We start from the raw sequence: 24,643 nt of genomic DNA on the forward strand, positions 1-24,643 counted from the left end.
AATTGTTGCGTTCTGATTTCAAGGGTACATGCGTCAGTGTAATTTCAGGTACACAAGACACTGCCATACTCCATTTTTCGGAAATAATTACTCCTTACTAAAATAATTAAATAATAATACCTTATTTCCAAAGGAATGGGTAGGGAGGAAAAACTAAGTCAGAAATACATCTTTATTTAAAATATATAATTTAAAAGATTTATACATATATTATACATCAAGGACAGTTTTACAATTGATACCTTAGCAAATATATCTACTGTAGACATTTAATTTTGGACAAATTTCACATGTGACAAAACCAAAAATTATACCTATCTCGTATGTAATATTTTAAATTAACTTTATTAATTTTATTATTAAAGTTATTAATTTCAGGATATTTACCATGTTTTTTATTTTCGTTCGGTGGAGCTCGATATTTCGACATTATCTACGAATGTCTTGTTCACGAGAATATCTCGTAAAAAAAAACATGATAAATATTCCGAGAATTAATTACTTTAATTATCTCGTATGTGTTTTGATGAATGTTAAAACAAAATAAACAATGAATTCCAATGTGCTTAAACATAATGTCACTCCGCAATACCAGAACTTCTACAAGTTATACACCTTATACATAACATCACTATTACACCATTATTTTAACGTATCTGTAAGATACTTTATTAACACGTGGGTCATACCCAACCGAGCACTATCTGACGGACTGTAGACGCAAGTTATGTTATATTGATATAACATCCTACGGAACAAGTTACAAGCCGATACCAAAACATCAACACGGCTTTAAATTTCATAGAACGATAAGAATAAACATCAGGCAAATTGGATGGATTAGATAAAGAATTTAAAGAAGAAGGTAGAGATACACCATTCTTAACGGAGCTTATAGGAGGAAAAAAATATAAATATTCTGGATCTCCTCTTACTCTGTTCATCAATAACGCTGGTGCATCTGTTCTCAACTGGTACCAAGGGGGAAACACCCCAGTCGGGCCGAATGAGCCCTACAATCTTAAATATTAATTTACCGTACAATAACGACAATGCTTCATAGGACGAATAAGTGATATATCTTAAAATTTAATGATTCCAATTAATTTTCATGTTTTTGTGAGTCTTATTATTAATAATATTTAATTAGTTATAAGAACGTGTACATTGGCATATTGATATTCATTTAAATAAAATATACAAACTATATAAATGTGAAATTTAATAGTGTTTTATTTTTTAAATATATTATGTACCTACCTAATTAAGGTTAAACTACGTATGATAGATTACTAAGATGAAATGCGTGTTCTTTATCCTAAAATATGATTAAGCAAGATTAATATTGAAGACATAATGAAGAAATAAATTAATTAATAAATATAAAATTATTAAGCTTTCCTACAATATTCCAATCGATGTATGTGTGCGTGTTTACTGCGTGGTCTACCCTGTGGGCCGATATAATATGCGCAAGCGCCGATTATAAATATTTTTCAAAAATAATATGTGTTTTATAGTTGTCATGTACCAAAATCTTTATATCAAAATCACTATAAATATCTATAAAAATTTAAACAGGATTTATAACCTGACTTTCATATATCTTAACTAAAGTAATTTTACATTTCACCTTAATTTTTCCTTATTATTAGAAATTATACAAAAATATTAAAATTTTATGGATTACTTATCATGGATACGTAAATATTTAACATATATCTTAAAATTGAAAAGTTAATTTAATAATTATACCCAACACTTAATAAATAAAACATATTAAAAAAACTGTTAAAAAAGTTGAGCAATACACATATTATATTTATAAGTAAAAGAGTATACATGTTATAAATTAAATGATATAATAATATAATTTCCGTACGTTACCTAAGGTTCATGAAATTCTTAAGATCCAAGTGAGATACAGCTTATTCGCTAAATATATCTTTATTAAGGTTTCTTTTTTGTAAACTTTAATACTCCGTATATTCAGGTATTAGGACCCTGCACTTAATTTTTTTATACAATAACTATTTAGTGCCTATCCAACTAATACATAATATTTAGTTTTTTAGTACATTACTATTAGAATGAAGCATTGCCACAAAATCTTATTGCAAATGACTTTAGTTAATGTTTAATTGTAATTATAAGAAACAAGGAAAATAAAAACCAAACAGCGTTCTTTCTATATGAGAAAGAACTCATTGTACGAACAAAATGATTTTAACTCATCATATTTATTATGCTAGACAAATTATGAAAAAGAACTCTGTATAGATCTAATTTTAGGAAAATTAATAGAATTTGAAAATATCTGGAAATATAACTTGACTTATATTGTAAAACTGAAATTCAAAATAGTGATTGAAATATTAACAAATCATACGTACGCAGACGTAATTTACAAAACAATATTCATACCTTCTGACGTCATACACTTTGAAAAAGTTTGCCTTATATAATCCTACTTGATTTGAATTAAATGTGCAGTTTTCGTAATAGGAATGCTTTAAAAATATAATTTGCAAATATAATTTCAAACCAAAATAATACATTTATGCATGAAGCATAAACAACGAATATTTAATTTGGTTTATCAAGATCATCCTCTCCAGATTCCTTCGGATCAGCATCTTTAAAATTCTTATCACGGTCTTCATGATCCAGCACAGGAGTCACTGTCTAGAAAACAAACACATCATATCAGTATATTACATATTTACAATTGCAAGTTTTACTGAATCAAAAGCGATTTTTTTTTCAATAATAATAATAAAAATTATTTCGTCTAATTCGTTTATGTTTTCGTTTATTCTTATATTCGTTAGATTTATTTACAAGACGTTCGAAAAGATGGGTAAAATTTTAACATGATCTAGGGAAATGCATAATTTGTATGTTAAAAAATCAGTGATCTAGTTTCAATATTCAAAAGAGGAAATCCAGGAAAAAAGGAATAAATACGTTTGTATGGGCAAAACGCCGGCAGCGTTTCCTCTTAAGAGTTTACCTTTGTTGAGTTTACGCTATCCTTGCATGTTTGAGGAGCTTGTTCTAACTTATCCTGCGTCACTTTACCGGCTTCGGGAGAGGCGATTATTGATATCACCTGTAAAATATTTATTAATTAAAGTTTTATATTAGATCCGTGAACAGATATCGAGATGGCCCAGTGGTTAGAACGCGTGCATCTTAACCGATGATTGCGGGTTCAAACCCAGGCAAGCACCGCTGATTCATGTGCTTAATTTGTCTTTATAATTCATCTCGTGCACGGTGGTGAAGGAAAACATCGTGAGGAAACCTGCATGTGACAAATTTCATAGAAATTCTGCCACATGTGTATTCCACCAACCCGCATTGGAACAGCGTGGTGGAATATGTTCCAAACCTTCTTCTCAAAGGGAGAGGAGGCCTTTCGCCCAGCAGTGGGCATTTACAGGCTGTTGTTGTTGTTGTTGAACAGATATCAGATATCTACCAATCAGCAAAAAACAAAACGAATAAAACACATATGCAATATTTATTTATTTAAAAGATAATGTGTTATTTCTAAATCATTTTAATGTTTATATATTTCTTATTATTTGCAAAGAGTAATTATGTATTTGATACTAAATTTCTGTTTACTTTGTTCTACATTATTAAATAAATAAAAAAAAAACTACTGATTTGTAAGAGTCCTTATACAACGAAAAAAAAATTAAACATACTGTGGCGTCTACGGCAGCAAACAGCTTTTTGAGTTTTGATAAGCCCTCATTTATTTCATCCTGCTGTGGTGGTTGAACGTCCTCTGGGAACACTGCAAATATAGAATAAAGTCACCTTACTAATTGATTTTTTTATAAATATTCAGAAACGCCAGAACAGGCAATACAGAAATTACAATTAGGCCCTCAATTTTTAATAGACATCCCTCAGAAATGTGGCAATTTTTGGAATCATCTAAATGTAGAGGATAACTAAGAAATATGAGTAATATTCTAACCATTCCAACTCAAGGACTACAATCTCTGTTCCATATATTCTCGACTTTACAGTACATATCATGTTAAGCGGGTTCAGCTGTCGGAAAATTTTATTGTCTCAGTTTATTTAATCTGTTATTTTTTGTCTATTCTAAGTATCATTCCTCTAGATATAAGACACGCTCTCTCACTAGGCCATTATAAAAGTATGATTAATACCAATTGCCAGTGGGTCGCCCGCAAAACTTCGCGAATATTCAAAAGATTTTTTAATAATTTTGAAACCTTTCATTTTTTTTAATTTCATTTAATTGTAAGTTTCAATTCACTCACCAAAATGGCTCTAAAAATATTAAAACTAAAATTTTTATATAGTAGAATCATTCTCTAATCGGCCAGTAACTTTTTTTCTGCTCTCACGAATTAATTCTTTGTTAAATTATATAAAATTAGCAAATAGCAATCAAGAATCTTCTTTAATGCATTGCGCATCTACGGCGCTCAAAATGAGGCTATAAACATTTTTTATGCAGCTATCGTCCAATAATCATTGGGTCAAAAATTCGGCTTACGCTCTTAGTATATAAAGATTTGTCATTTATATTAATTATAAGCAATCGTTATTATAATGTATATGTTTTATATATGTATACATTTATTTATTATCAAAGTATGTGATACGTTACATAAGCTTAATTTTTAAATTATAGAACTCCCCCAAAATTGATATTTTACTATCAGCCGTATGGCCAAAGATAGCCTGGATGGGATAGCTGTTATAGTGATAAGACCACCTGTTACACCTCATGCAAGTCTTGTTAAATGTGTAATTCGGTGTAAGTATGAGTTATAAGAGAAGAAATAAAAAAAATTACGTTTAAATACATACATTCCTCATCAAGGTCCTTGTCCATGATTTACTTTTTACTGGAGTCTCCTGAAACAATCGTACGGCTCATTTTATATTCGATTTCTAATTATAATTCAATTATTATGATTGACTGTGGTCCGGCTTTTATTAACGACTGCAAGCTAATATCAAATATAAAATATAAGATTTAGAGTTATATTCTAAAGATGTAATAAACTTGATGTATTATTTATTAGTAGTAAGTTAATAATGACCTAAATATTAGTAGCTAGTAGTTAATGTTGATACTAAGTTAAATATATTATTATTCTTATTAATACGCAGTACGTTATTCGTTCTGCAAAATAAAATTTAGAACAAGAGGGTAAACAATAACTAAAACTTACAGATTGCTAACAATTGAATCGTTTAAAAATTACATAACACTGCACTATCAATAGAATATTATATAATATATTATATTATCAATCGATAGAATTCATTTATCAATCTTGTCAGGCACTTTAAAGTAATGGTGGAATAAAAACTAACTAACTAACACTACTTTTTGGGAAGTCTTATAAAAATAATTTATTTTGTCTATCAATATTTTTTGAGTATATCCAAATAAAAGGCAGCTATTTTCATTGTATCACTAAAATCTGTCATGTCGTGCAAGCTTTTATTTAAAGTGCGCAATTTAGCTTGTCGCGAAAACCGTCAAAAAATTTGTATCATGAAATTTTAACGTTCATAAATAGAAATTGTTTATGTTATTTCAAGCAGCATTATTCTATTGTGGAGGTTGTTTGAGAGCCCCTCAAAAGTTCTATTCCATGGAAAACTGCTAACTTTTCGAACTTATGTTTTGCCTTAAACCAGTATTTCAGAGTCTTCTTCTTTCAGAAGAAAAATGTCTACAATATAAACCATGACGATATTATCATTATTATTATGTATGTTATTTTGACATCATAAAATAACGTTTTTTTTTCTTTATGTATAATTATTATATAATAAAGAACTTTATATTTAGGCGGTTCAATATTAACATGTTGTAGATATAAGTTACTGTTCCCTTTCATTAATTTGAATATTTAAATAAATTTTGAGTTTGGTTGACAAAACATTTTGCTATTTCTACTTAGACACAAACTTATTAAAAAAAAATTTCACATTTAAAACTGAAATTAATTCTTAAAATAATAGAATTTTTACACTTTACTCAAACAGCCTTTATTAATTAGCCAAGAAAATCGATTCAGTCGAACTATTTATAAGAAGAAACTCGTGGCAGAAAATATTCTTATAATATTAGAATGGGACATTCAATATTGACTATGATAATTATAAAATAAGATCCGTGTTATTTTTTTTATTTGGAGTTTTTTTTTATGGAATAGGTTGGCGGACGAGCATATGGGCCACGTGATAGTAAGTGGTCACCATCACCCCTAGACAACGACGCTGTAAGAAATATTAACTATTCCTTACATCGTCAATGCGCCACCAACCTTGGGAACTAAGATGCTATGTCCCTTGTGCCTGTAGTTATACTGGCTCACTAACCCTTCAAACCGGAACACAACAAAACTGCGTGCTGTTGTTTAGCGGTAGAATATCTGATGAGTGGGTTGTACCTACCCAGGCGGGCTTGCACAAAGCCCTACCACCAAGTAGAGTCACGAGGTCACAGATTATTTTGCCAATGTCATGCCAATGTGATACACATATTGAAGTGGCATGTCACTGTTGTAAATATTTGAAGACATAAGTGCAGTCTTTTAAAATAGAACTGTCGTAATTACTTCGGGAACGTAACAAAGAGATAATTTCCCAATTATAATATTTATATATATAACGATATACGTGATTAAAAATAGGATTTAATTATTATTATTAAAAAAATATTTAAAGAACATACTTCGAAAAATCAACTAAAATATACAGTTAGTTAATTTCTTACAATATGTAGACACTTAAACAATACAATCCGATCGCATATTAATTTTGAATATTTAAAACTGTTCAACGTTAAAAACTGTTAAAATAAATTACAGTTTCTTTTGTTAGTTGATATCTCATATGAATATTTTTTTTGTCTGAATCGGAAGCAGCTTTTTCTATAAATATCAAGAAGTGTAACACTTTTATTCATAAAGCTTTCCGTGTTAAATGTATAAATATAAATTTGTACGGTCAAGTACTCGCGAGTTTTTCAAACGCTTAATAAACTTTGTTTACATTTTATTCGACAGCTATCGAGAAAAACGCTTGAGCTGGGGAAATTCTGACATGACGCATTTGTATATAATCCTGCTGGACAGTGCATGCTTTGTGTATATTAACTTGATTTTAAAAAAATATTACATATTATTCTTTATAATTCTAATATTTATAATTTATAATAAATTATATTATTTTTATTATTATTATTTATATTTAATATTAATTAATAAAAAAATATTTACTTACGATTATTAAAGCGTCTGCTTAATTAATTATTATTCACATTATAATATCAAATAATATAAAACTATAATTTCATTGGAATCGAGCACGTATTTATACAAATAATACAAAAAAATTCAAACAAGCTCTAGGACGTCTACATTCCCGGCCTCGGGGTGAGCTAGAAGCAGATAGGTTTGCGCGTGCTTATATTTATTTCAATCAATACAGTGCAATATGAAAACATCAACAAACTACGACGTTCAAACACCGATTGGCGCGAGATTCAAAACCGATAGAACATTTGTTATACAGATAATGTAATTAACATATGTCAGATAAATACTAGTTATATTATCAACAATTTTCTTATTTAACTTCGCGAGGTAAACGTAAGGGCGATTTAAAGGAAATGAATGAGTAGAGTAATATAGCTCGGGCGGAAAGTGACAATGAATGTAGCTGATTCGTATGGAAGAACAGCTGATGAATTATGCAAAAGGATTCAAATGACTCGAATATCATAATAGAATGTGCTTCAAGTGAATTAGTACCCGTTGATTGTAATGAACTTTAATTTAACTGAATATACATCGTTTATTTATTTTCTTTCATAATACAATACTTTTGTATTTATTCATACTTCGAATTTATTAATATGTAGATAAAAATCGAAACCTTTTTTACATGACACATTACAAAAATGTGATATGTCAAAAGGTCATTGACCTATTATTCATTGTACTTTATAGATTCAATCAGAGTATTTTTATTCAAGATGCAGTGGTTAAATAACATAAGCTCATATAAAGATTTTACTGATGTACATAGTTCAGATAAAATAAGTTCAAATATTCATTTTTTAAACCTGGATTTACCTCGTCCAAAGAGGCTGGTTTGCACTATATTTTCCTGAAGAAAAAACTGACCTATATATTTATAAATGATATTCTAATATTTTATATTTATATTATTCTGACTAGCTAGCATTTAATATAAGAATTATTTGATATGGGATATCACGTTCTAAAAATAATTTCCACGATAGTTTTCCACAGTGAGTTTGAAATATATTTTCGCAGAATTGCTTATACACGTATTCAATATAATTTTTTTTAGTTTATTATTAGAAAAATAATTTTATTATTTATTAATTATTTATACACATCCATGACATTTAATATCATGAACAGTTTTTTTTCCGAAATATCTACTTATATTTTTACTCTTTACATTATATTACCGAAATAATATGTACAATATATCTAATATACTATTCCAAGGTGAAAACTGTGTAATTTATTTTTTTCTTAATAATATCGTAACTTCCTCGTATTGTTAAAAAAAGTCCATTAAATAAAACCAGCATAATACACGAATACTCGTTTCAAAAGCTTACACCTTATTTTAAATGCTTAAGCGAAATGTTGTGGAACTGAATTTTAGTGATGTAAGATTGCTGGATAAATTTTATCTACATAAAAGTGTTTTTTGTAGTATTTTGAATGGTGGTTTGTAAATGGCAGTATTTATGTGCTGGATTTTTATTAAACATTTAAAGCGACAAATTTTCTTTTTTTTAATTTAATCACACTGGAGACCATAATTGAATTGATCAAATTTAAAATATTAAGTTACTACGATACTGACACTGTACGCGCAGTACGCTGTTATTTTTATCACAATTATCAATACTTTAACTATAACTGAATATTGTAGACCTTAGAAAGACCGTAAAAAGAGTAACTACTGAGTTACTCGTCAATTCTACTCAGTATAATTTACATCACAATTAAACAATTTAAAGTATACTGTCATTATAAAACCAACACCGATTGCGATTAATTATGTAAGATATTCCTATATAATTTATCCCAATCGGTGTTTTAATTAAAATATGCCAGTAATACTTTCCAGTCTTTCATTTTATATGTACGAGTATGATAATCAGTTTACTTTGATTAAAAATACTTAAATAAGACATATTTAAGTATTTGTAATAAGCCAATTTAAATCTGAAATATAACATCACAACAGTCATTTAGATAATATAGCAGTTAAATAAAACAACATGTATATTACATAATATTTATGTTTATTATTATAATTTTTTGTAAACATTACAGAAAAATATATGACAAATGGTAGACTTAGTATATAAGGTACATATAACAATTCAAAGGAAATGTCGATCCATTGATGTGAGATATTTAGGCAACGTGCATTAAAACTCATCACCGTTTTCCACTAAACATTACTTAATTATATTACTAAGTCATATTAAATAAATCACTATAGTTAATGATGAGTTATTTGAACTTGAGACCAAGAATACGATATGCAAAGAGGTTTTTTACATACAAGCTGTTAATTTGATTTTTTTCTATATTCTCACAGGTACGAATATTCTTATTTACAATAAATGTAAAACAACAAAATATGAAATAACTCTAGTCAGCACATTAAATCAATTTGATATGTTTTAAATGTGAAATTAAAGGGATGAGGTGGAAATATCGGAAGTATCCGAAAAGATCCTTCTAATCCGATAGTCTTGAAATACTTATACATACTCATACATGTTTAGACGTCGTATTGAGACGTATAATTATCATTAAGTTACCTTTCAAAAAATCATACACGTCATACTCGTATGGCTACGTCCAGTGTACCAACGACAAGATAATATAGGTTTATCCCTCTGTTAGCTATATACCAATTCTATATGCCGTTGCGTACGATGGTCCCGGCTCACACCAACATGGATACAATGAATATTCCTATGATTAATGCCGCAATGACCCCTCTCTATGATAGCTGAAATAGGAGTAAGTATAAAATAATTTATATTCTAAAATTTGATTTTGTAATATTCTTGAATTGGGTACCGACGAATGTTATTCCTGCAATATTTGGTTGATCTTTGAAAACTTCATAGAACATAAATTCAATCAAGGAGCCAAATTTTGTATTAAAACCTCTTTCGAATAGTAAAGGTCATTTTCTTCTTAATTGACAAAATCTAATTTCAAATTGCGACAATATTTCGGGGGAGGGGAGGTTCTTCAAACACGATCGTCACGTTAACCAAAGCTATATGTATGCGGTGTTTATACAGATTGAAGTGTTATCAGTAGTAATCCACATATTTTGGATAGCAGTGTAGGGACAGATGTAGCTGCGGTGTTTAAATGTTAGCCGTAGCTCGATTAAAATGACACAATATCAAGCCTTTTTATAACTGGTGGCCTTACCTGTTAAAAGTATGGAATCCAATGCTGATGTCCTAAACTTTCCTTCACATTTCTGCATTATTACAGCCGCTCCGCTCAGTAACGCCCTGCAACATTCGATCGTGATTCTAGTACAATCGACTAATGGAAATATACTCATACTGGATACGATTTTTATACTGGAATTATTTGTTACATATGTTCGGAGACAATTCATTGGGCCGTTTAAAACTAAGGCTACAAAAAGCATCACGGACATCATCAATTTTTCTCGGATTGGCCCACGAGTTAGAGCGCGTAAATCTTATCCGATGATTGCGGGTTCATGAAACCACCTCTTATTTATAATTGACGACCTCCGTGGCCGAGTGGTGTGTACACCGGTTTTCATGGGTACGCCACTCTAAGGTCCTGGGTTCGATTCCCGGCTGAGTCGATGTAGATTATCATTAGTTTTCTATGTTGTCTTGGGTCTGGGTGTTTGTGGTACCGTCGTTACTTCTGATTTTCCATAACATAAGTACTTTAGCTACTTACATTGGGATTAAAGTAATGTATGTGATGTTTTCTCATATTTATTTATTATTATTGTAATTCATATCGAGCTCGGCAGTGAAGGAAAACAACGTGAAGAAATCTGCATCTGTCTAATTTCAACAAAATTCTGCCACATATGTATCCATCAACGAGCTGAAGCAGAATGGTGGAATATGCACCTAATCTCCTCAGAGGGAGAGGGACCTCAACTCAGCATTGGGAAATTTACAGGCTGACTACTACTTCTAAAACTGTACACGTGCAATAATAATAGAAATAACTATATTTTTTTAATAAACTAATGCACACATTAACCATCTGATATTAAAAGTCCTAATAACAATAAAATCATGATTTCATCTCCATGGAACTACTCATATAAGTGAAAAGAAATTTCTAGTTTATAAAATAAATTCATTATAATAATACTCATTATACATTCAATAATAATAAAAATTACCAAATAAATAATTACATTTATATACGTAATCATAACTACATTGTATGCGTATTAAAAGTCGTACTTACAATTAAATTATTATTTCAACTTCAGAGTACGATTCCCAGGCGAGTATCACACTAAAAACGTGCCTACAAAACTCTTAAATTGGAAAATAATTTTATGTACAATTACATAAGATCAGTATAAAATTATTATAGAAATTTGTATACGACTTTCAATATTCTATAATTTTTAATATAAGTAAAAATATCGGCTAATAAAACACTAAAATACAAAGATCGAGTAATAGAAGTTTATCTTTCAGTTATAAATTCGGTGGTACAATGCCGGTAGGAAAATGTAAAAAAAATAAACAGGTTGATGCAAACTTTGACACTTCGAAGGGATTGAAAGCACAGAACACTATTACTCCTTTCAGTGATTGAAAAACCTTGAATGCGCAGGGTGACCAACGTAAAAAATACAACGTCTATTTAGTTCATTATTTTGACACACACATATATACAATACCGAATTTAACAACTGCTATTTTCTTAAAATTTTATAATATATTACATTAGCCGTCGATGTTTGAAGTTTTTAAACGAGGTGATACTCTTACCCAGTATCTAGCTTGTATTACATTGTATTGTGTTTTTATTCTACTCTACAAAAACTGAAAAACAAAATGTACCACAAATCATAAAAATACGTAATATCAATGGATCATGAAATAATAAAAAAAGCAGTATACAAATATACTATATTATAAGAATTCTAAAAATCGACCATTTACTTATTACTTTTTTACTATTTACTTTCATAATTTCTGTCCTTTTACAATAGACTACAATACCATACCTTGTTCGATCGATTCGAATATGCTAGACGATTGTTTTGGACAAACGACTTTATCTTTGATTTTAATTATATGAATATGTATCGTTTAGGGATTTAATTTTAAATTTTTACTCCAAAATTTATAATCTACGTCCATTGACAATTAACTGTCAAAGATGTATTTTAGCCTTCCCACGAACAATTTTAATGATATCTTATGTCGCTAATATTTCAGCCTACTTAGCTTTACAATTGTGAGAGTTAGGTTAATGACTTCAGTTAAATTAAATGAAACAACATATGCTACATTTTATTTAGTTTTTTAATTTTTTTTGTCCTTAAACTACTTATCGAAGGGCATACCATAGCTGATGATACAATGCTATGTTCATTAGTAACTTACACTACCTTAACATAATGAGTGGTTGTTTTGTTAAATATTTGGCTATATTTAACAAACCAACATTTAATGAACCTTACAATATTTCAGGTCGATGTTTAATGACCTTATGGTTTAACAGTAAAATACGTTACAGTTTTTGTAGTATCGAAGAAAACGAGGGCATACCGTCGTTGTTGCTTACAATACTACGCGCAGGGAAATCCTTTACGAATACCACATACATTGTCAATTAGTAACATACAGTAATAGCTTGCGGCCAACTAACACTAATTTAACCATAATTACAATACTTATGGTTGATGTTTAGTGGCTCAACAGTATGTTGATTTCAAACATTTATTGACAACACGTACCTATATTACTAGTTTCAAGGGCTGGGAATCGACAAGTGAGAACGTCAAACCCTCCCTGAACTATACATAGGTACACAATAACTAGTTATAGTAGTAATAACCGGTTGTTTTGTTAAATAAAAGAATGTATTTAACAAAGCAACATTTGTCTTAATTACAATACGGGCGATCTAAGTTGACCGGTCAGAAATTAGTTGATTATTATATTTTAGAGGTTACATAGTAGAGAGGCTAACTCCAGACCAGTCTCTTTAGATTGCGCGTATTATAATACATTTTAATTATGTTATATTTTTATTATACTTTATGTCTAATAAAAATGTAACATCTTTGTTATTGAAATTTCGTAAGAAAACTTCCAATGCTCGTAGAACGGACTGATGCTGAAGAAACCGGCATCATTTACCTTGAAAGAGAAAAGATAAAATATTATTAGCAATTGGAATAAATACGAGTACAATACAGTTGCATATTTTAGTCAAAATTTAAGAACTATAGTACCTTTTAAAACGTTACAAGTACTTATTACTCGGTACTTGGTACGACATCTTAGTCGCGTTATGCAGCCGCTGAAATTACCATCCCTCCTCTTCTTAAATTCACATTAAATGAGAAGCAGAGGTTACCCTGAAATCCACAATAATCTATAAAAATAATATATTTTAAACGGACAGCTTCGTTCAGTAGAAGAATCTAGAACAATCTAGATTTTACCAGCAATTTTAATTTAGGCTTATTTCAGTCTCTTCTTCTAGTAGAAGTATCTCTGTAAATTCAAACCAAAATTGCTAACTCATAAAGAACTCTTTGGTACTCAAGAGCCCATGTTTCTTCGGTGCTGGGAGAGGGTCTAAGGACATTGGGTTGTAAATAATATCATGTCTCCTATAATCTTTACATTTACTTGCAAAGTTAAAAATACCTTAAAAAATCATCAGGAACATTCATTGTTCTGCTGCACTGCTGCTGGTACTGCTACGCGGAGCTGCTCTGCTTAACACCCCTCCCCCTCCTTACCTGACAAAAGGAGGGGGAGGGTAACCCTGAAATAAAGAACAATTTTTACAATACTATGAAGAATACATTAAAAAAAGGGAACAAAAAAAATGTTTTTAATTTTTTCCTAAAAAATTACGAAAAAAAAATACTTTTCTTTCTAATTCATGATCTCATAATTGTTTGAAATTGGTCGACTCTCTTTGCAATTGTCATATTATTACATTTAATTATAGATCATATTTGAATATTCATTTGAAAAAAAATATATTTAAAACGTTTCAAGAAAAATGGATACTTACGATTTTTTAAAGAACCGCTATAGACGTTATTGCTGTTTTTTACGTTCTAAATAAAATATGTGAAAAGCAAAGATTTAGTTTCTTTTTAAACTTACAATAAAAAATATAATATAATTATATGCCAATTAAACGTGTTAACAGTATCGAAACAAGTACAAGAGTGACTGGATAGTGGATTCCCGGATCCAGCTAAAAATGGATAGTTGCGCATGCGTATCTTATTTCAATCAATATCAAACAGGATAACGTCCAGAAACTACGACGTAAAGGCATACTTTTAAAGTGAGCATTAATCTTTTTTAATTAGCAATCAATATCGGTATCGAAAAACCTAATTTATAGAAATTAATATATTTATACGTATGTACATATATCAACGCTTACCATTCCGTCACGCCGTAAATTAAAAAAAAACATATTCTAGGCATTAAAGAAATTAAAAAAAGTATAAAAATTACATATTTCATATAAGTTTAAAAAGTTTATACAGTCGAAGACGATTCCGCTTTGACTATTAATTTTAAAAATACTAAATGTTGATGAATCATAATATCATAATGTGTTAAAAATAAAAAATAAATCAAGTAACGATGCTATGGGCTTCTATTTGATGTACCCATTATGTAACCTATGTTTTAATTTAAATCATAATCTTATAGCATGTCAATCAAGTAAATAGCCATGTCATGGAAATTAATAAGCAAATCGTGTTTTTGTGAACCGTGTTTTTGTGATCACAAAACCATTAACTGAAATCAACAGTTTGACTAAACCAAGGGACCCATCAGCTATTTGTACAGTATTATCCTCCATGCTATTTTATACATATTTTTCCTCTAATCTCCAGTTGATGAGGATGTTTTTACTTTACCTTGCATACACAAGGCAAGTATAAGCAAACAATAATAATCTGTAATATTCCGTTTTCGAATATATAATGCTATTTATTATCTGTGCAAATTTAATGAGTTTGGCGGGCTTTTGCAAAAAAATACACGTATGGCAATAAAGGTGGCGTTTACTATTTGTGTTTTGTTTTAAATAATGAAGTATTACTAAAGTATTCTCACATTGTTTTAATAATGAATAATTTCGGTTATTTTGACTTTTAAATTAAAATAAATAATTAAAGAACTTGATGATTTCCTAAAATATCAGAAGCTGCAATATAAAACTGTGTTCCATGAATTAAGAACTGTTAATTGAATAAGGTCAGTAATTCTTTTATTTTACAAATAGATTCGCGTACATATGACCTTAGTTATTATAGTATATTTTGAAATTTACATTAGCGTTTCATTTTCATAAAATATTTTATTAACGAAGACATCTAATTAATATCACTCCGTGTACGCAAATTGAAAAAAAAATCAGATTCATAAAAAAATAAACCGCTCAAAATTTATTTTTTTACAACTTTTTTAATTTTGATTAAATTTTATCCGGACTATTTGATACGGTTTGAAGCTCAAGGGCAAACATAAAATTTTATTTAATTAAGTAATAAAGTAGCTACTGAAGTAGGGACAATTCTATGGGAATTGAAGGCTCTCGTAGGTTGGTGTCACGGTAGCTTGGAAACATGAGTCCCTTGGCGCCCGCCGAAGTGACAAAGAGTGTACCGCTGGTTATTTAGTAGGTATGGTATTTCCGGTGTACCGGGACGCATTGGCCATCCAGGGCACCGGCAGGGCGAAACGCGTAACACGTTTTTCCAGCGAGATAAAATAGTAGGTGTTATTGTTAAAATAATAAAATGTAATGAGAAATGTTGTTTGTATTTATTTAAATAGGTAGACTCCTCGCTCGTCGATATCCTGATTGTAACATCATGGTAGTACTTTAAGGTTTGTAAAAAATGTTACTATTAGTATAACATATACATTTAGTTCATTCAGGGTAATGAAGAAAAAATAAGTCATAAACATACATTTATTGTGTAGAAACAACTTAAAACATTTTTAATAGTATATCAAATAAAATATTAAAATAGGTTCTTTAGCAAATACATACTGAAGATATTTAAAATTAAACAAATATGTAGCCAACATACAAAAACATAACTAACATTTTTAGAGCATTGTTTGAGTAGTTAAAAATAAAAAACCTGTAGTAAATAGTGTTTGAAATTTAAATAACTTAAATATACTCATATTAAAATGCGAAAGAAACTCGGTTTGTCTCTCTGTCTGTTGCACTTTCACAATCAAATCAATCACAAATTTCATGATCACAAAATGTAATCAAGGAATTTGATGACATTTGTATGACCTAGTGACCTTGAACTGCAAGGAAGGGTTTTATGCCTAACACCGATCAACCCCTAGAACGCGAGAGAAGTCGCGGTTCACAACTAGTAACACCTAAACAGTAAACATCGAGAGTATAGATACAGATTACACATAGACATCAATTTAGAAGATTCAAGCGTCACGCCAATAAGTTTTCAAAGACGTTGAACCTTACTTCCTTCCGCAAAATATCCTAGAATCCCGGACTAATACTAGTCGTTTCTTAGTTACATCCTTATCCCATCTCCACAGTGAATTACTGACAAAATTTGAGTCATTCGCAAGCACTGTCGGGGCACAGAGGTAACTATAAATTGGATTATAATATTGAAAGATTAGCCTACGGAACAAACTACAAGCCGACTGATAACATCAGTACCGGGACTTCGATATGACGATTAAGATTCAAAAGGACAAGATAGAATAAAGAACAGATCGAAATATACTTTCTATAGAGCTAGAAGATGACACACCAATACGTCACAAGATTTGTGAAGGAAGCACAAAGGAGTTTTTAAGAGGAAAGACTTGAAAAGGAAGTAATAAAACTGGCTCTCATTTCACTCTGTCATATGACGCTATCACGTCTTTTCCCTGACAGGTTTTTTCATGAGGGTGGTACTACCCCAGGCGGGCCGAGCAAACCCTACCACCTTTACTATTTATCCTAAATTAATGGCAATGCAAAGAAACAAACTTATAAATTAATGCATTATTGAATCCTACAAATAATTAACCATTTATAACTAATCAATTGTATATAAATAGTGTGTAAATTACTTTATACATAGTTTATTAACTATATGAACGCTATGTTGATCTCCAATAGTGTTTTTTCCTAATTCGAGGTAATTTATATAGCTCACGCATCTTAGATTTGTTTAATTAAATGCGTGTTCTTTATTCTATCCTATTATTTACCAACTTTACAATTGAAAAGCGAAATGAAAATAATGAATAATGACAACATATAATTTTACTGCAATAACAATATTCCAATCGATGTATATGTGCGTGTTTACTGTGAGCTCTACCCTGTGGGGCGATATATGCGCGAGCGCCGATATTAAAATTTTTTTTTTTTTCAAAAATAATATAATATTTGTTTTATCGCCGTTAGGTACCAAAAACATCATATCAAAATTACTATAAATACCTAGTTATAAATATTTATAAAAATTAGAACAGGAATTATAACCTGACTTTAATATATCCCTAACGTTATTTTATATCTTTCTGTAGAACTGTTTGCTTTTAAAAAAAACATTCAAACTGAAAACAATAATAATTTATGTAATAAATATAATTATGATATACTAGGCAAGTTTTATAGTACTCGTTTTATACAAACACATAATAATGTTTTCAATTTGGAAATGCAAAGTTGACTTATTGATTTTAATCGTTTTATAAAAAAGTAAACGAAGTAAAGTAATATATTTACATTTAAAAATTGTTTACAACACCTCCCACATGTCACATTCAAGAATATTATAATTGATATTCTGAATTTTACTATATATCCTTAATTAGTTTTTAACCCTAATATAGTATTACTTTTCGTATATGTTAATACTCCGTAGATTAGGTATAGGACCCTGTCCCTAAATTCAATTTCATTATAATTGAATCCAATCGTAAATGTTTCCATCAAAAGTCGTTTTGTTAATACCTATCCTACATATAATCTTATTTAGTAGATTCATGATATAATACAAAAACAGTTTCTTAATTATTCAAGGACTACAAAAATTTTACATATACAAAAATGCGTATAAGGTTAGATTGATATGATAATAATACAGGCAATCATAATTGGTCAAATTGATTGTGTTAACTTGCTGATTGCTTTTTCTCTGTAAGATTCTATAGAAACAAACAACTAGGATAATTATGACCTAGACCATAAGCATAAGGGCATAATCTATATATTTCTTAAAACGAAACATACTTTTTATACACAGTTCTTATTCTACCCAATTTGGTTATTTAACCTTTTCTAAATTTATTTTAGAAAAATAAACAAAGAACACATGAAAAAAGTAATATATAACTAAAGTGTCCAAAAGAAACCTCATACTCAATGAACAAATCAAAATTCAAATAATATAAACATATTAAGTTAATGTGTGGAAGAAAATGTAATTAAAAATTTTAATAATTTTAAGACGATATAAAGAAAATATTCGTTTGAATATGTTATAAAGAACTATTAAAAGGCATTTTAATGAGAGAAACGATTTGATTAGAGATTAAGATATCAAATTTACTCTATGAATCTATTTACAAAGATATATTTTCTCTCATTCAAACTATTATTTAATTTTCTTGAGCTTTTTCATTGACCTAAAAATACTTTGTCACAAAATCTTACGATGAAATCATTTTATAGTAATAATAACTTAATCAAGTTACTGTAATTATAGAATAATATAGTAAAATAAATAAATAAAAAGAAGAATAAACAACTTAATAAGGCTATGAAATAAAATTTCTAGAGAATTCGTATATTCCAAAAAAAAAAAACAATCTTCTAAAAAAATATAATAAGCCTAAAAACCATAATAAAAATTTAATCAGTTTTATTCTACCTAAAATACTTACATATTAATTCCTTATTCTAGGAAAATCAAGTAAAATTTTTACTAATTGTAACTTAAAATAAATTTTAATTATAATTTAAACTAAATCTATAAATATCATTAGAAGATACTTCATATGATCAAATCAGAATTCACAGATTATAAGTAAATGTACTTATAACTATAAATTAGTTAGTACGTTAATAATAACAAGAAATATACATTTATTGATTGGAAACAAATGTAATTTATAAAAAAAAATATCATTAATATCTGTATCAAAGATTAATTAAAGAAAAGTGTCTGAGATCTGAATATGGTTAGAAATATTAAATCTCCTTTATTCATGTATTAACAAAGTCATATTTTTCTTAACCAAATCGTACATTTTATTTCATGGACTTATTTCATTGATGTAAAACAACCCTTTTTTTCTTTTTAATATCCTGTTAATATAATAATTACGGTTTCATTCCTAAATCTTCTGAATTTTATTAAGGGTTGTCAAAATGGTAACTATTCCCACAATTTCCTCAGGTGGTAATAAACACAGGTGATATAGGTACCTGTTCAAAATAATGACCAGAACATCCAGTAAACAATAATTTATATAAGGCAGTTAATTTAAATTCAAGATTAAACCAATGTTCCTTGATAGATAAAACCTTCAATCATCTTAACCTAAATACACTATAACGTATAATTATATTTATCGCTTATAACCGATTTTTTAATCTGGTTGATCAAAGTCGTCTTCTTCTGTAGGCTCCTTCGAATCAGCATCTTTAAGCGACTTAATATAATCTTCATACTCCCTCACAGACTCGACTAGCTGGAAAAATAAATAGACACTATTATATTTTAATATATTAGTCAATCGATTTATTAATAATTGTTTTTTTAAAAAGCGTACCCTAGTCATAACACTGTCTTTACATGTTTGGAGAGTGAGTTCCAAATTTTCCGGCGTCTCTTTACCGGCTTCTGGAGTGACCATTATGGATTTTACCTGAAAATAACACATGTTGGAATTTACCTTGCCGCATTTGTGTACGTGCCATATGAATCAAAATAAATGAGACTTACTATAGCGTCTATGGCGATGAACAACTTTTTGAGTTTCTTTAGACACTCGTTTATTTCATCCTGCTCCGGTGGCTGAGTGTCCTCTGGGAACACTGCAATCATTATAAAGGTCATTGAACTTACCAAATCAAATCGTATTTAGTCGCATTAAACTTTTATTTAATAACCTCGTAAATCAGGGATACCTACATTGATCCTCGTTATGATCCTTATCCATGATGTATTTGTTCCTGAAGTTCCCTGCAACAACCATATGATTCTATTTTTATTTGATTTATTTATAATGGTTTCTAAGGTCGCGTCTCAATCGAGGTGATTCCTTGGCTATGCAAATAGAATCAATAACACCTAGTATTTATCGTGCATAATTTGGCTTTACAATATACTTAAATCGGCGATGAGATAAAATAATGTTAGAAAATACCAACGGCCTGCAGATGATAACATATACGAAAGGGTTTTCACTAGAAAGTGAGTTATCCTATAGAAAAGATCTATTTATTGGCAGAAATACCTTCTTTCAGTAATTCTTTACGAATTATATACCTAAAACTCCCGCGGTTCTCAATGTTTCTAGTGAAAATCGTTTCAAAGTTTTATTATTTATAGACTTTTTAATAAAAAAAAGGGATTCGCTATGCTTAAACGAATTCGCCAAATTCATATTCTTATTATTTACATAAAATATATTTACTTGCATATCATAATTATTGTTGCAGTGGAATGTTAACAAATGTAATATTTTTTTACTAATTGCATATGTATATCGACACGGTACAAATACTAAAACATGTTTTACAATTTTTGCCTGTCTGTTTGTCCTGGCTAATCTCTGCAACGGCTGGACCTATTTTGACGTGGCTTTCATTGGCAGATGGCTAATATAATAAGCAATAACATTTTTGTTAAATTCTAGCGCACATGAAGTTGTAGCACAGCTAGTATTTAATAAAATTAAATGTCCATAGTTTACATTCACATTGCCAACACAGATTTATTTATTTTTTAGCATCCAAGTATTACATTTTTTTTATCTTAATTTATTTTGGGACTTTTGTCCTACACAGGTACGTCCGTCTCATTGTACCCTTTTCCTTTGGTTTTGTCATTATTTATTATTAATATATATTAAGTAGAACTCTAAATCTTAAGGGATTCTGATGAAAGCACTGTTAGAATGCTCTGAACAAATCCAAGACTGAACACACATAAGAAATTATAATGCAAATCTTTAGCGAAAATACCGTGCGCGCGCAAGCTGCAAAATGTGCATAGCGCACGCCACTGCAAGGATTTCCAATTACCCCCGCTCCTCCTTACCTCAGCTAGCTGGAGAAGTTAGGATGGCTGTCGATAGCAATTCAATGTCTGTCACAACTATTGAGTAATATATTTTTTTAAATCAATTTAAAATTATCTACAGATCCAGATTAGCACAGTCATAAGTCATAAATCGCATAAATTCACTTCACTAGCTTTTTCTAGAATTCTATACATAAACATTTGATAATTCTAAAAGCTAAAGTAGCTTTAAGTAATATAAGAATAACAATGCAAACTTAAAAAAATATTATCCAAAACATTATATTAATGGATAATTTTTATTTACAAATAATAATTTATACGTAAGATACTCACTTTGAATCTACAATTAACACTTCACTCAACACTCAGTAAATTCCAAAGTCAAAAATGAATTGAATATAAACCACTCGATGCAATTACTTCAAAAATCGCAACACAAAATATGTCCTCATAACATGGATGCAGAAAATGCAATGCCTAGATTTTTACCGGGTCCAGCGAGCTAGACCCAGATCAGCTATCTGCGCATGTTTATTCTAGAATCAATACACAATAAAGTTGGATATTGGTGTGAGAATAGGGAGAAGTATGGATGTAGGTGTGTCCACCCGCACCCTCTTTAGTGACATTTATATGTGTTAATAAATACTATGTACAATTTTATAAGACGTTGAGATAAGAGATTATATAATATAAAAAAGAAACGAATATTCGAACGAAGCATGAATAATAATTATATTCATATATCTAGAGATAAGTTTGTAAAATTATATACCTAATAGAAAATCAAAAATCTCACGAATATGCAATGAGTGAGGTTAACACGATAAATATGGAACACTATTTCATATCCAACTAAAAAGGTTTACGCATATGTTTAATAATTGAAAATAGATATTACAAAACCACAAAAAAAAATTAATTAGTTGGTGAAAATTTATTAATGTTTTACAATAATATTTATTTAAATTTTTGAAGTCTCCATGTTATACCTGTTTAAAATACTAATTGAAAAAAATAAATAAACAGTTAATTGCTATTATTAAACACTATTATTTTTACGTTTCACGATAGATTAAATGACAATTTTTTATAACATCATTTGGTAACATTTTAGATTTTCTACTTTTGAACAGCTCGAAAAATTCTGATAGAAAATATGTAAATAGAAAGTTAACGCGGGAAACTAATACATTATATCTTGACAGGTGAATAATCTGACAAAATGTCACAGTAAACGTCAAATTGACGTCGGAACTATTTGTTAAGGGGTAAGCCTATCTCATTTACAAACTAAGCCGTTTATTCAAAGTTTTCACGTTTTCAAATAAATATGTGCACGGCGTTTATCACAAACATAAACACCTCATGCAACTTTTATGTAACAAAAATGGTACATAAAAGAATAAATAAATAAATACATAAAAATAGTTGTAGGATTGGGTGCAATAAAGAATAAATAAAATGACTGTTTTGTGTGAGACCTTTGCCTAGATAGTAATTGTTATGTGCACGGTAATTTTTAATATTTTTTTTAGTTATATGACTATAAATGCAATCCTAAAGTTTCTGGTTTCAAATTGCAATTTTCCAAGGGATATCGTCATACGCCTAGTTCACTTTTTTAACGGATGTGTTTTGACTGCTTATAAAAAAAATAAAATTATTAGTTTTTTTTTCGTATTGAAAATTTAGACTTTTAAAAACATATCTATTTATGTTTCTATTTAAAATTGTATATCTACGTCTTAAGGCATTGCATGATTCAAGATGGAAATCACGTTTCAAAAATACATTTTCATACCAAACAATTAAGTCGCTCATTAATTAAAATTGAGTTATCGGCATCATAAATCAACTATAAATTTCATCAAATAAAAACTAAGTAAGTAGACTGTTTTGTGCCATAACACTCAACCATCATCTGATATTTTGCATACTTGAATAATAAGGATCATCTTAGTTCAAAGTTTTATAAGCCTCGATAATAATGAGACCTAGAATTGCAGGTACCATATACCCCGCTAGACTTGCGCATGTCTGACCTATAACTAAATGAAATCGATGAAAACCGACGCTTCCCACCTGGACAAAATATCGAAGGTCATGATAGGAGTTACAATGACGTGTAGAATGATCTAGCCTTCCTAGACTAGGATTATTTATCGTATACACAAAGCTTACTAATAGGGGATATCACCTATTAAGATACCACTTAGTCCAAACTGGATGTATATCAGTAACACAATTTTGTTGGTGATCTACTATACGCACATCTGTGAATATAATAAAATGTTTAATGCATTTTTATGAAGTTTTGCTGTAAAGCAAAACTCAGCGGCAAAGTTTTCCAGAAATGGAATAATAGTGGTTTTATAAAAGCTACTAATGCTAAGTTACATTGGCTGACCTTTGATCAAAAAGTTCTTGAAAATGCTTAATAGGAATATCCTGTAGCAAACTCAGGCACCTTTGTCCCAGTGGGCACTTAGGGCAAGGGCCCCGCGATCGGTAGGGGCATCCTTCTCAGATCAGTTAAAAACGTTTTTTTCCGATGATATTAAATCAGTTACTAGGTATTACAACAATACATTTTTTATTCGAAAATTGAATAACGACAAAAGTTTCTTTGTCTATTCTCACAAAATAGTGTTCTGTCGAAGTCATAGGAGCCCCATTATCCTAATATGCTGTTTATGCCAAGGCCTCCAACAGGTTAAAGAGGGTCCTGACCAAATTTATTAATTATAATTTTATTTTAATCAATATTTTAGATTGGAATATTAGTGATTCAGTGTAACTAGAGGCACAAGGGACAAAACATCTTAGTTTCCTAGGTTGGTAGCACTTAAGGAATGTCATATAAGGTAAGGCTATATAAGGAATAGTTTTTAAATTTTTACAGGGTTTTACAGGGTCCATACGCGACAATGACCACTTACTTTTGTTATAAAAAATAAAGCTATATATAAATATGAACCAACTGCTACAGTGAATG

General features: G+C 29.5%; 2 protein-coding genes and 2 long non-coding RNA genes across 4 annotated transcripts; all 4 read right to left on the reverse strand.

Annotated features, from left to right (window-relative positions):
- Positions 1-158: 158 nt before the first annotated feature.
- Positions 159-4,911, reverse strand: LOC124543237. Its single transcript, XM_047121379.1, has 4 exons — positions 4,864-4,911; positions 3,717-3,808; positions 3,014-3,112; positions 159-2,685 (listed from the first exon to the last, which is right to left on the reverse strand). The coding sequence occupies exons 1-4, from the start codon at positions 4,886-4,888 to the stop codon at positions 2,587-2,589; spliced, it is 315 nt and encodes a 104-aa protein (XP_046977335.1). The 5' UTR covers positions 4,889-4,911; the 3' UTR covers positions 159-2,586.
- Positions 4,912-9,487: 4,576 nt separating this feature from the next.
- LOC124543375 lies at positions 9,488-11,903 on the reverse strand. Its single transcript, XR_006967456.1, has 3 exons — positions 11,574-11,903; positions 10,530-10,615; positions 9,488-10,092 (listed from the first exon to the last, which is right to left on the reverse strand). It is a non-coding gene; the product is annotated as an uncharacterized LOC124543375 (long non-coding RNA).
- Positions 11,904-12,631: 728 nt separating this feature from the next.
- LOC124543138 lies at positions 12,632-14,555 on the reverse strand. Its single transcript, XR_006967433.1, has 4 exons — positions 14,382-14,555; positions 14,006-14,126; positions 13,585-13,710; positions 12,632-13,489 (listed from the first exon to the last, which is right to left on the reverse strand). It is a non-coding gene; the product is annotated as an uncharacterized LOC124543138 (long non-coding RNA).
- A 4,905-nt stretch (positions 14,556-19,460) lies between these two features.
- On the reverse strand, positions 19,461-22,822 carry LOC124543211. Its single transcript, XM_047121328.1, has 6 exons — positions 22,638-22,822; positions 21,979-22,181; positions 20,530-20,580; positions 20,341-20,432; positions 20,168-20,263; positions 19,461-20,086 (listed from the first exon to the last, which is right to left on the reverse strand). Exons 3-6 carry the CDS (start codon positions 20,555-20,557, stop codon positions 19,985-19,987), a joined length of 318 nt encoding a protein of 105 aa, XP_046977284.1. The 5' UTR covers positions 20,558-20,580; positions 21,979-22,181; positions 22,638-22,822; the 3' UTR covers positions 19,461-19,984.
- Between the last annotated feature and the right edge of the window lie 1,821 nt (positions 22,823-24,643).

Source organism: Vanessa cardui, chromosome Z (genome assembly GCF_905220365.1).
Source record: "Vanessa cardui chromosome Z, ilVanCard2.1, whole genome shotgun sequence".
Classification (NCBI taxonomy): domain Eukaryota; kingdom Metazoa; phylum Arthropoda; class Insecta; order Lepidoptera; family Nymphalidae; genus Vanessa; species Vanessa cardui.

Coding starts and splice junctions, on each gene's coding strand:
- LOC124543237 (XM_047121379.1), bottom strand. CDS start 4,888: ATGGACAAGGACCTTGATGAGGAAT. Junction 3,809..4,863: donor CAAGGACCTTGATGAGGAAT/GTATGTATTTAA, acceptor CTATATTTGCAG/TGTTCCCAGAGGACGTTCAA. Junction 3,113..3,716: donor TTGCTGCCGTAGACGCCACA/GTATGTTTAATT, acceptor AATATTTTACAG/GTGATATCAATAATCGCCTC.
- LOC124543211 (XM_047121328.1), bottom strand. CDS start 20,557: ATGGATAAGGATCATAACGAGGATCAAT. Junction 20,433..20,529: donor GGATCATAACGAGGATCAAT/GTAGGTATCCCT, acceptor TAATGATTGCAG/TGTTCCCAGAGGACACTCAG. Junction 20,264..20,340: donor TCATCGCCATAGACGCTATA/GTAAGTCTCATT, acceptor TGTTATTTTCAG/GTAAAATCCATAATGGTCAC.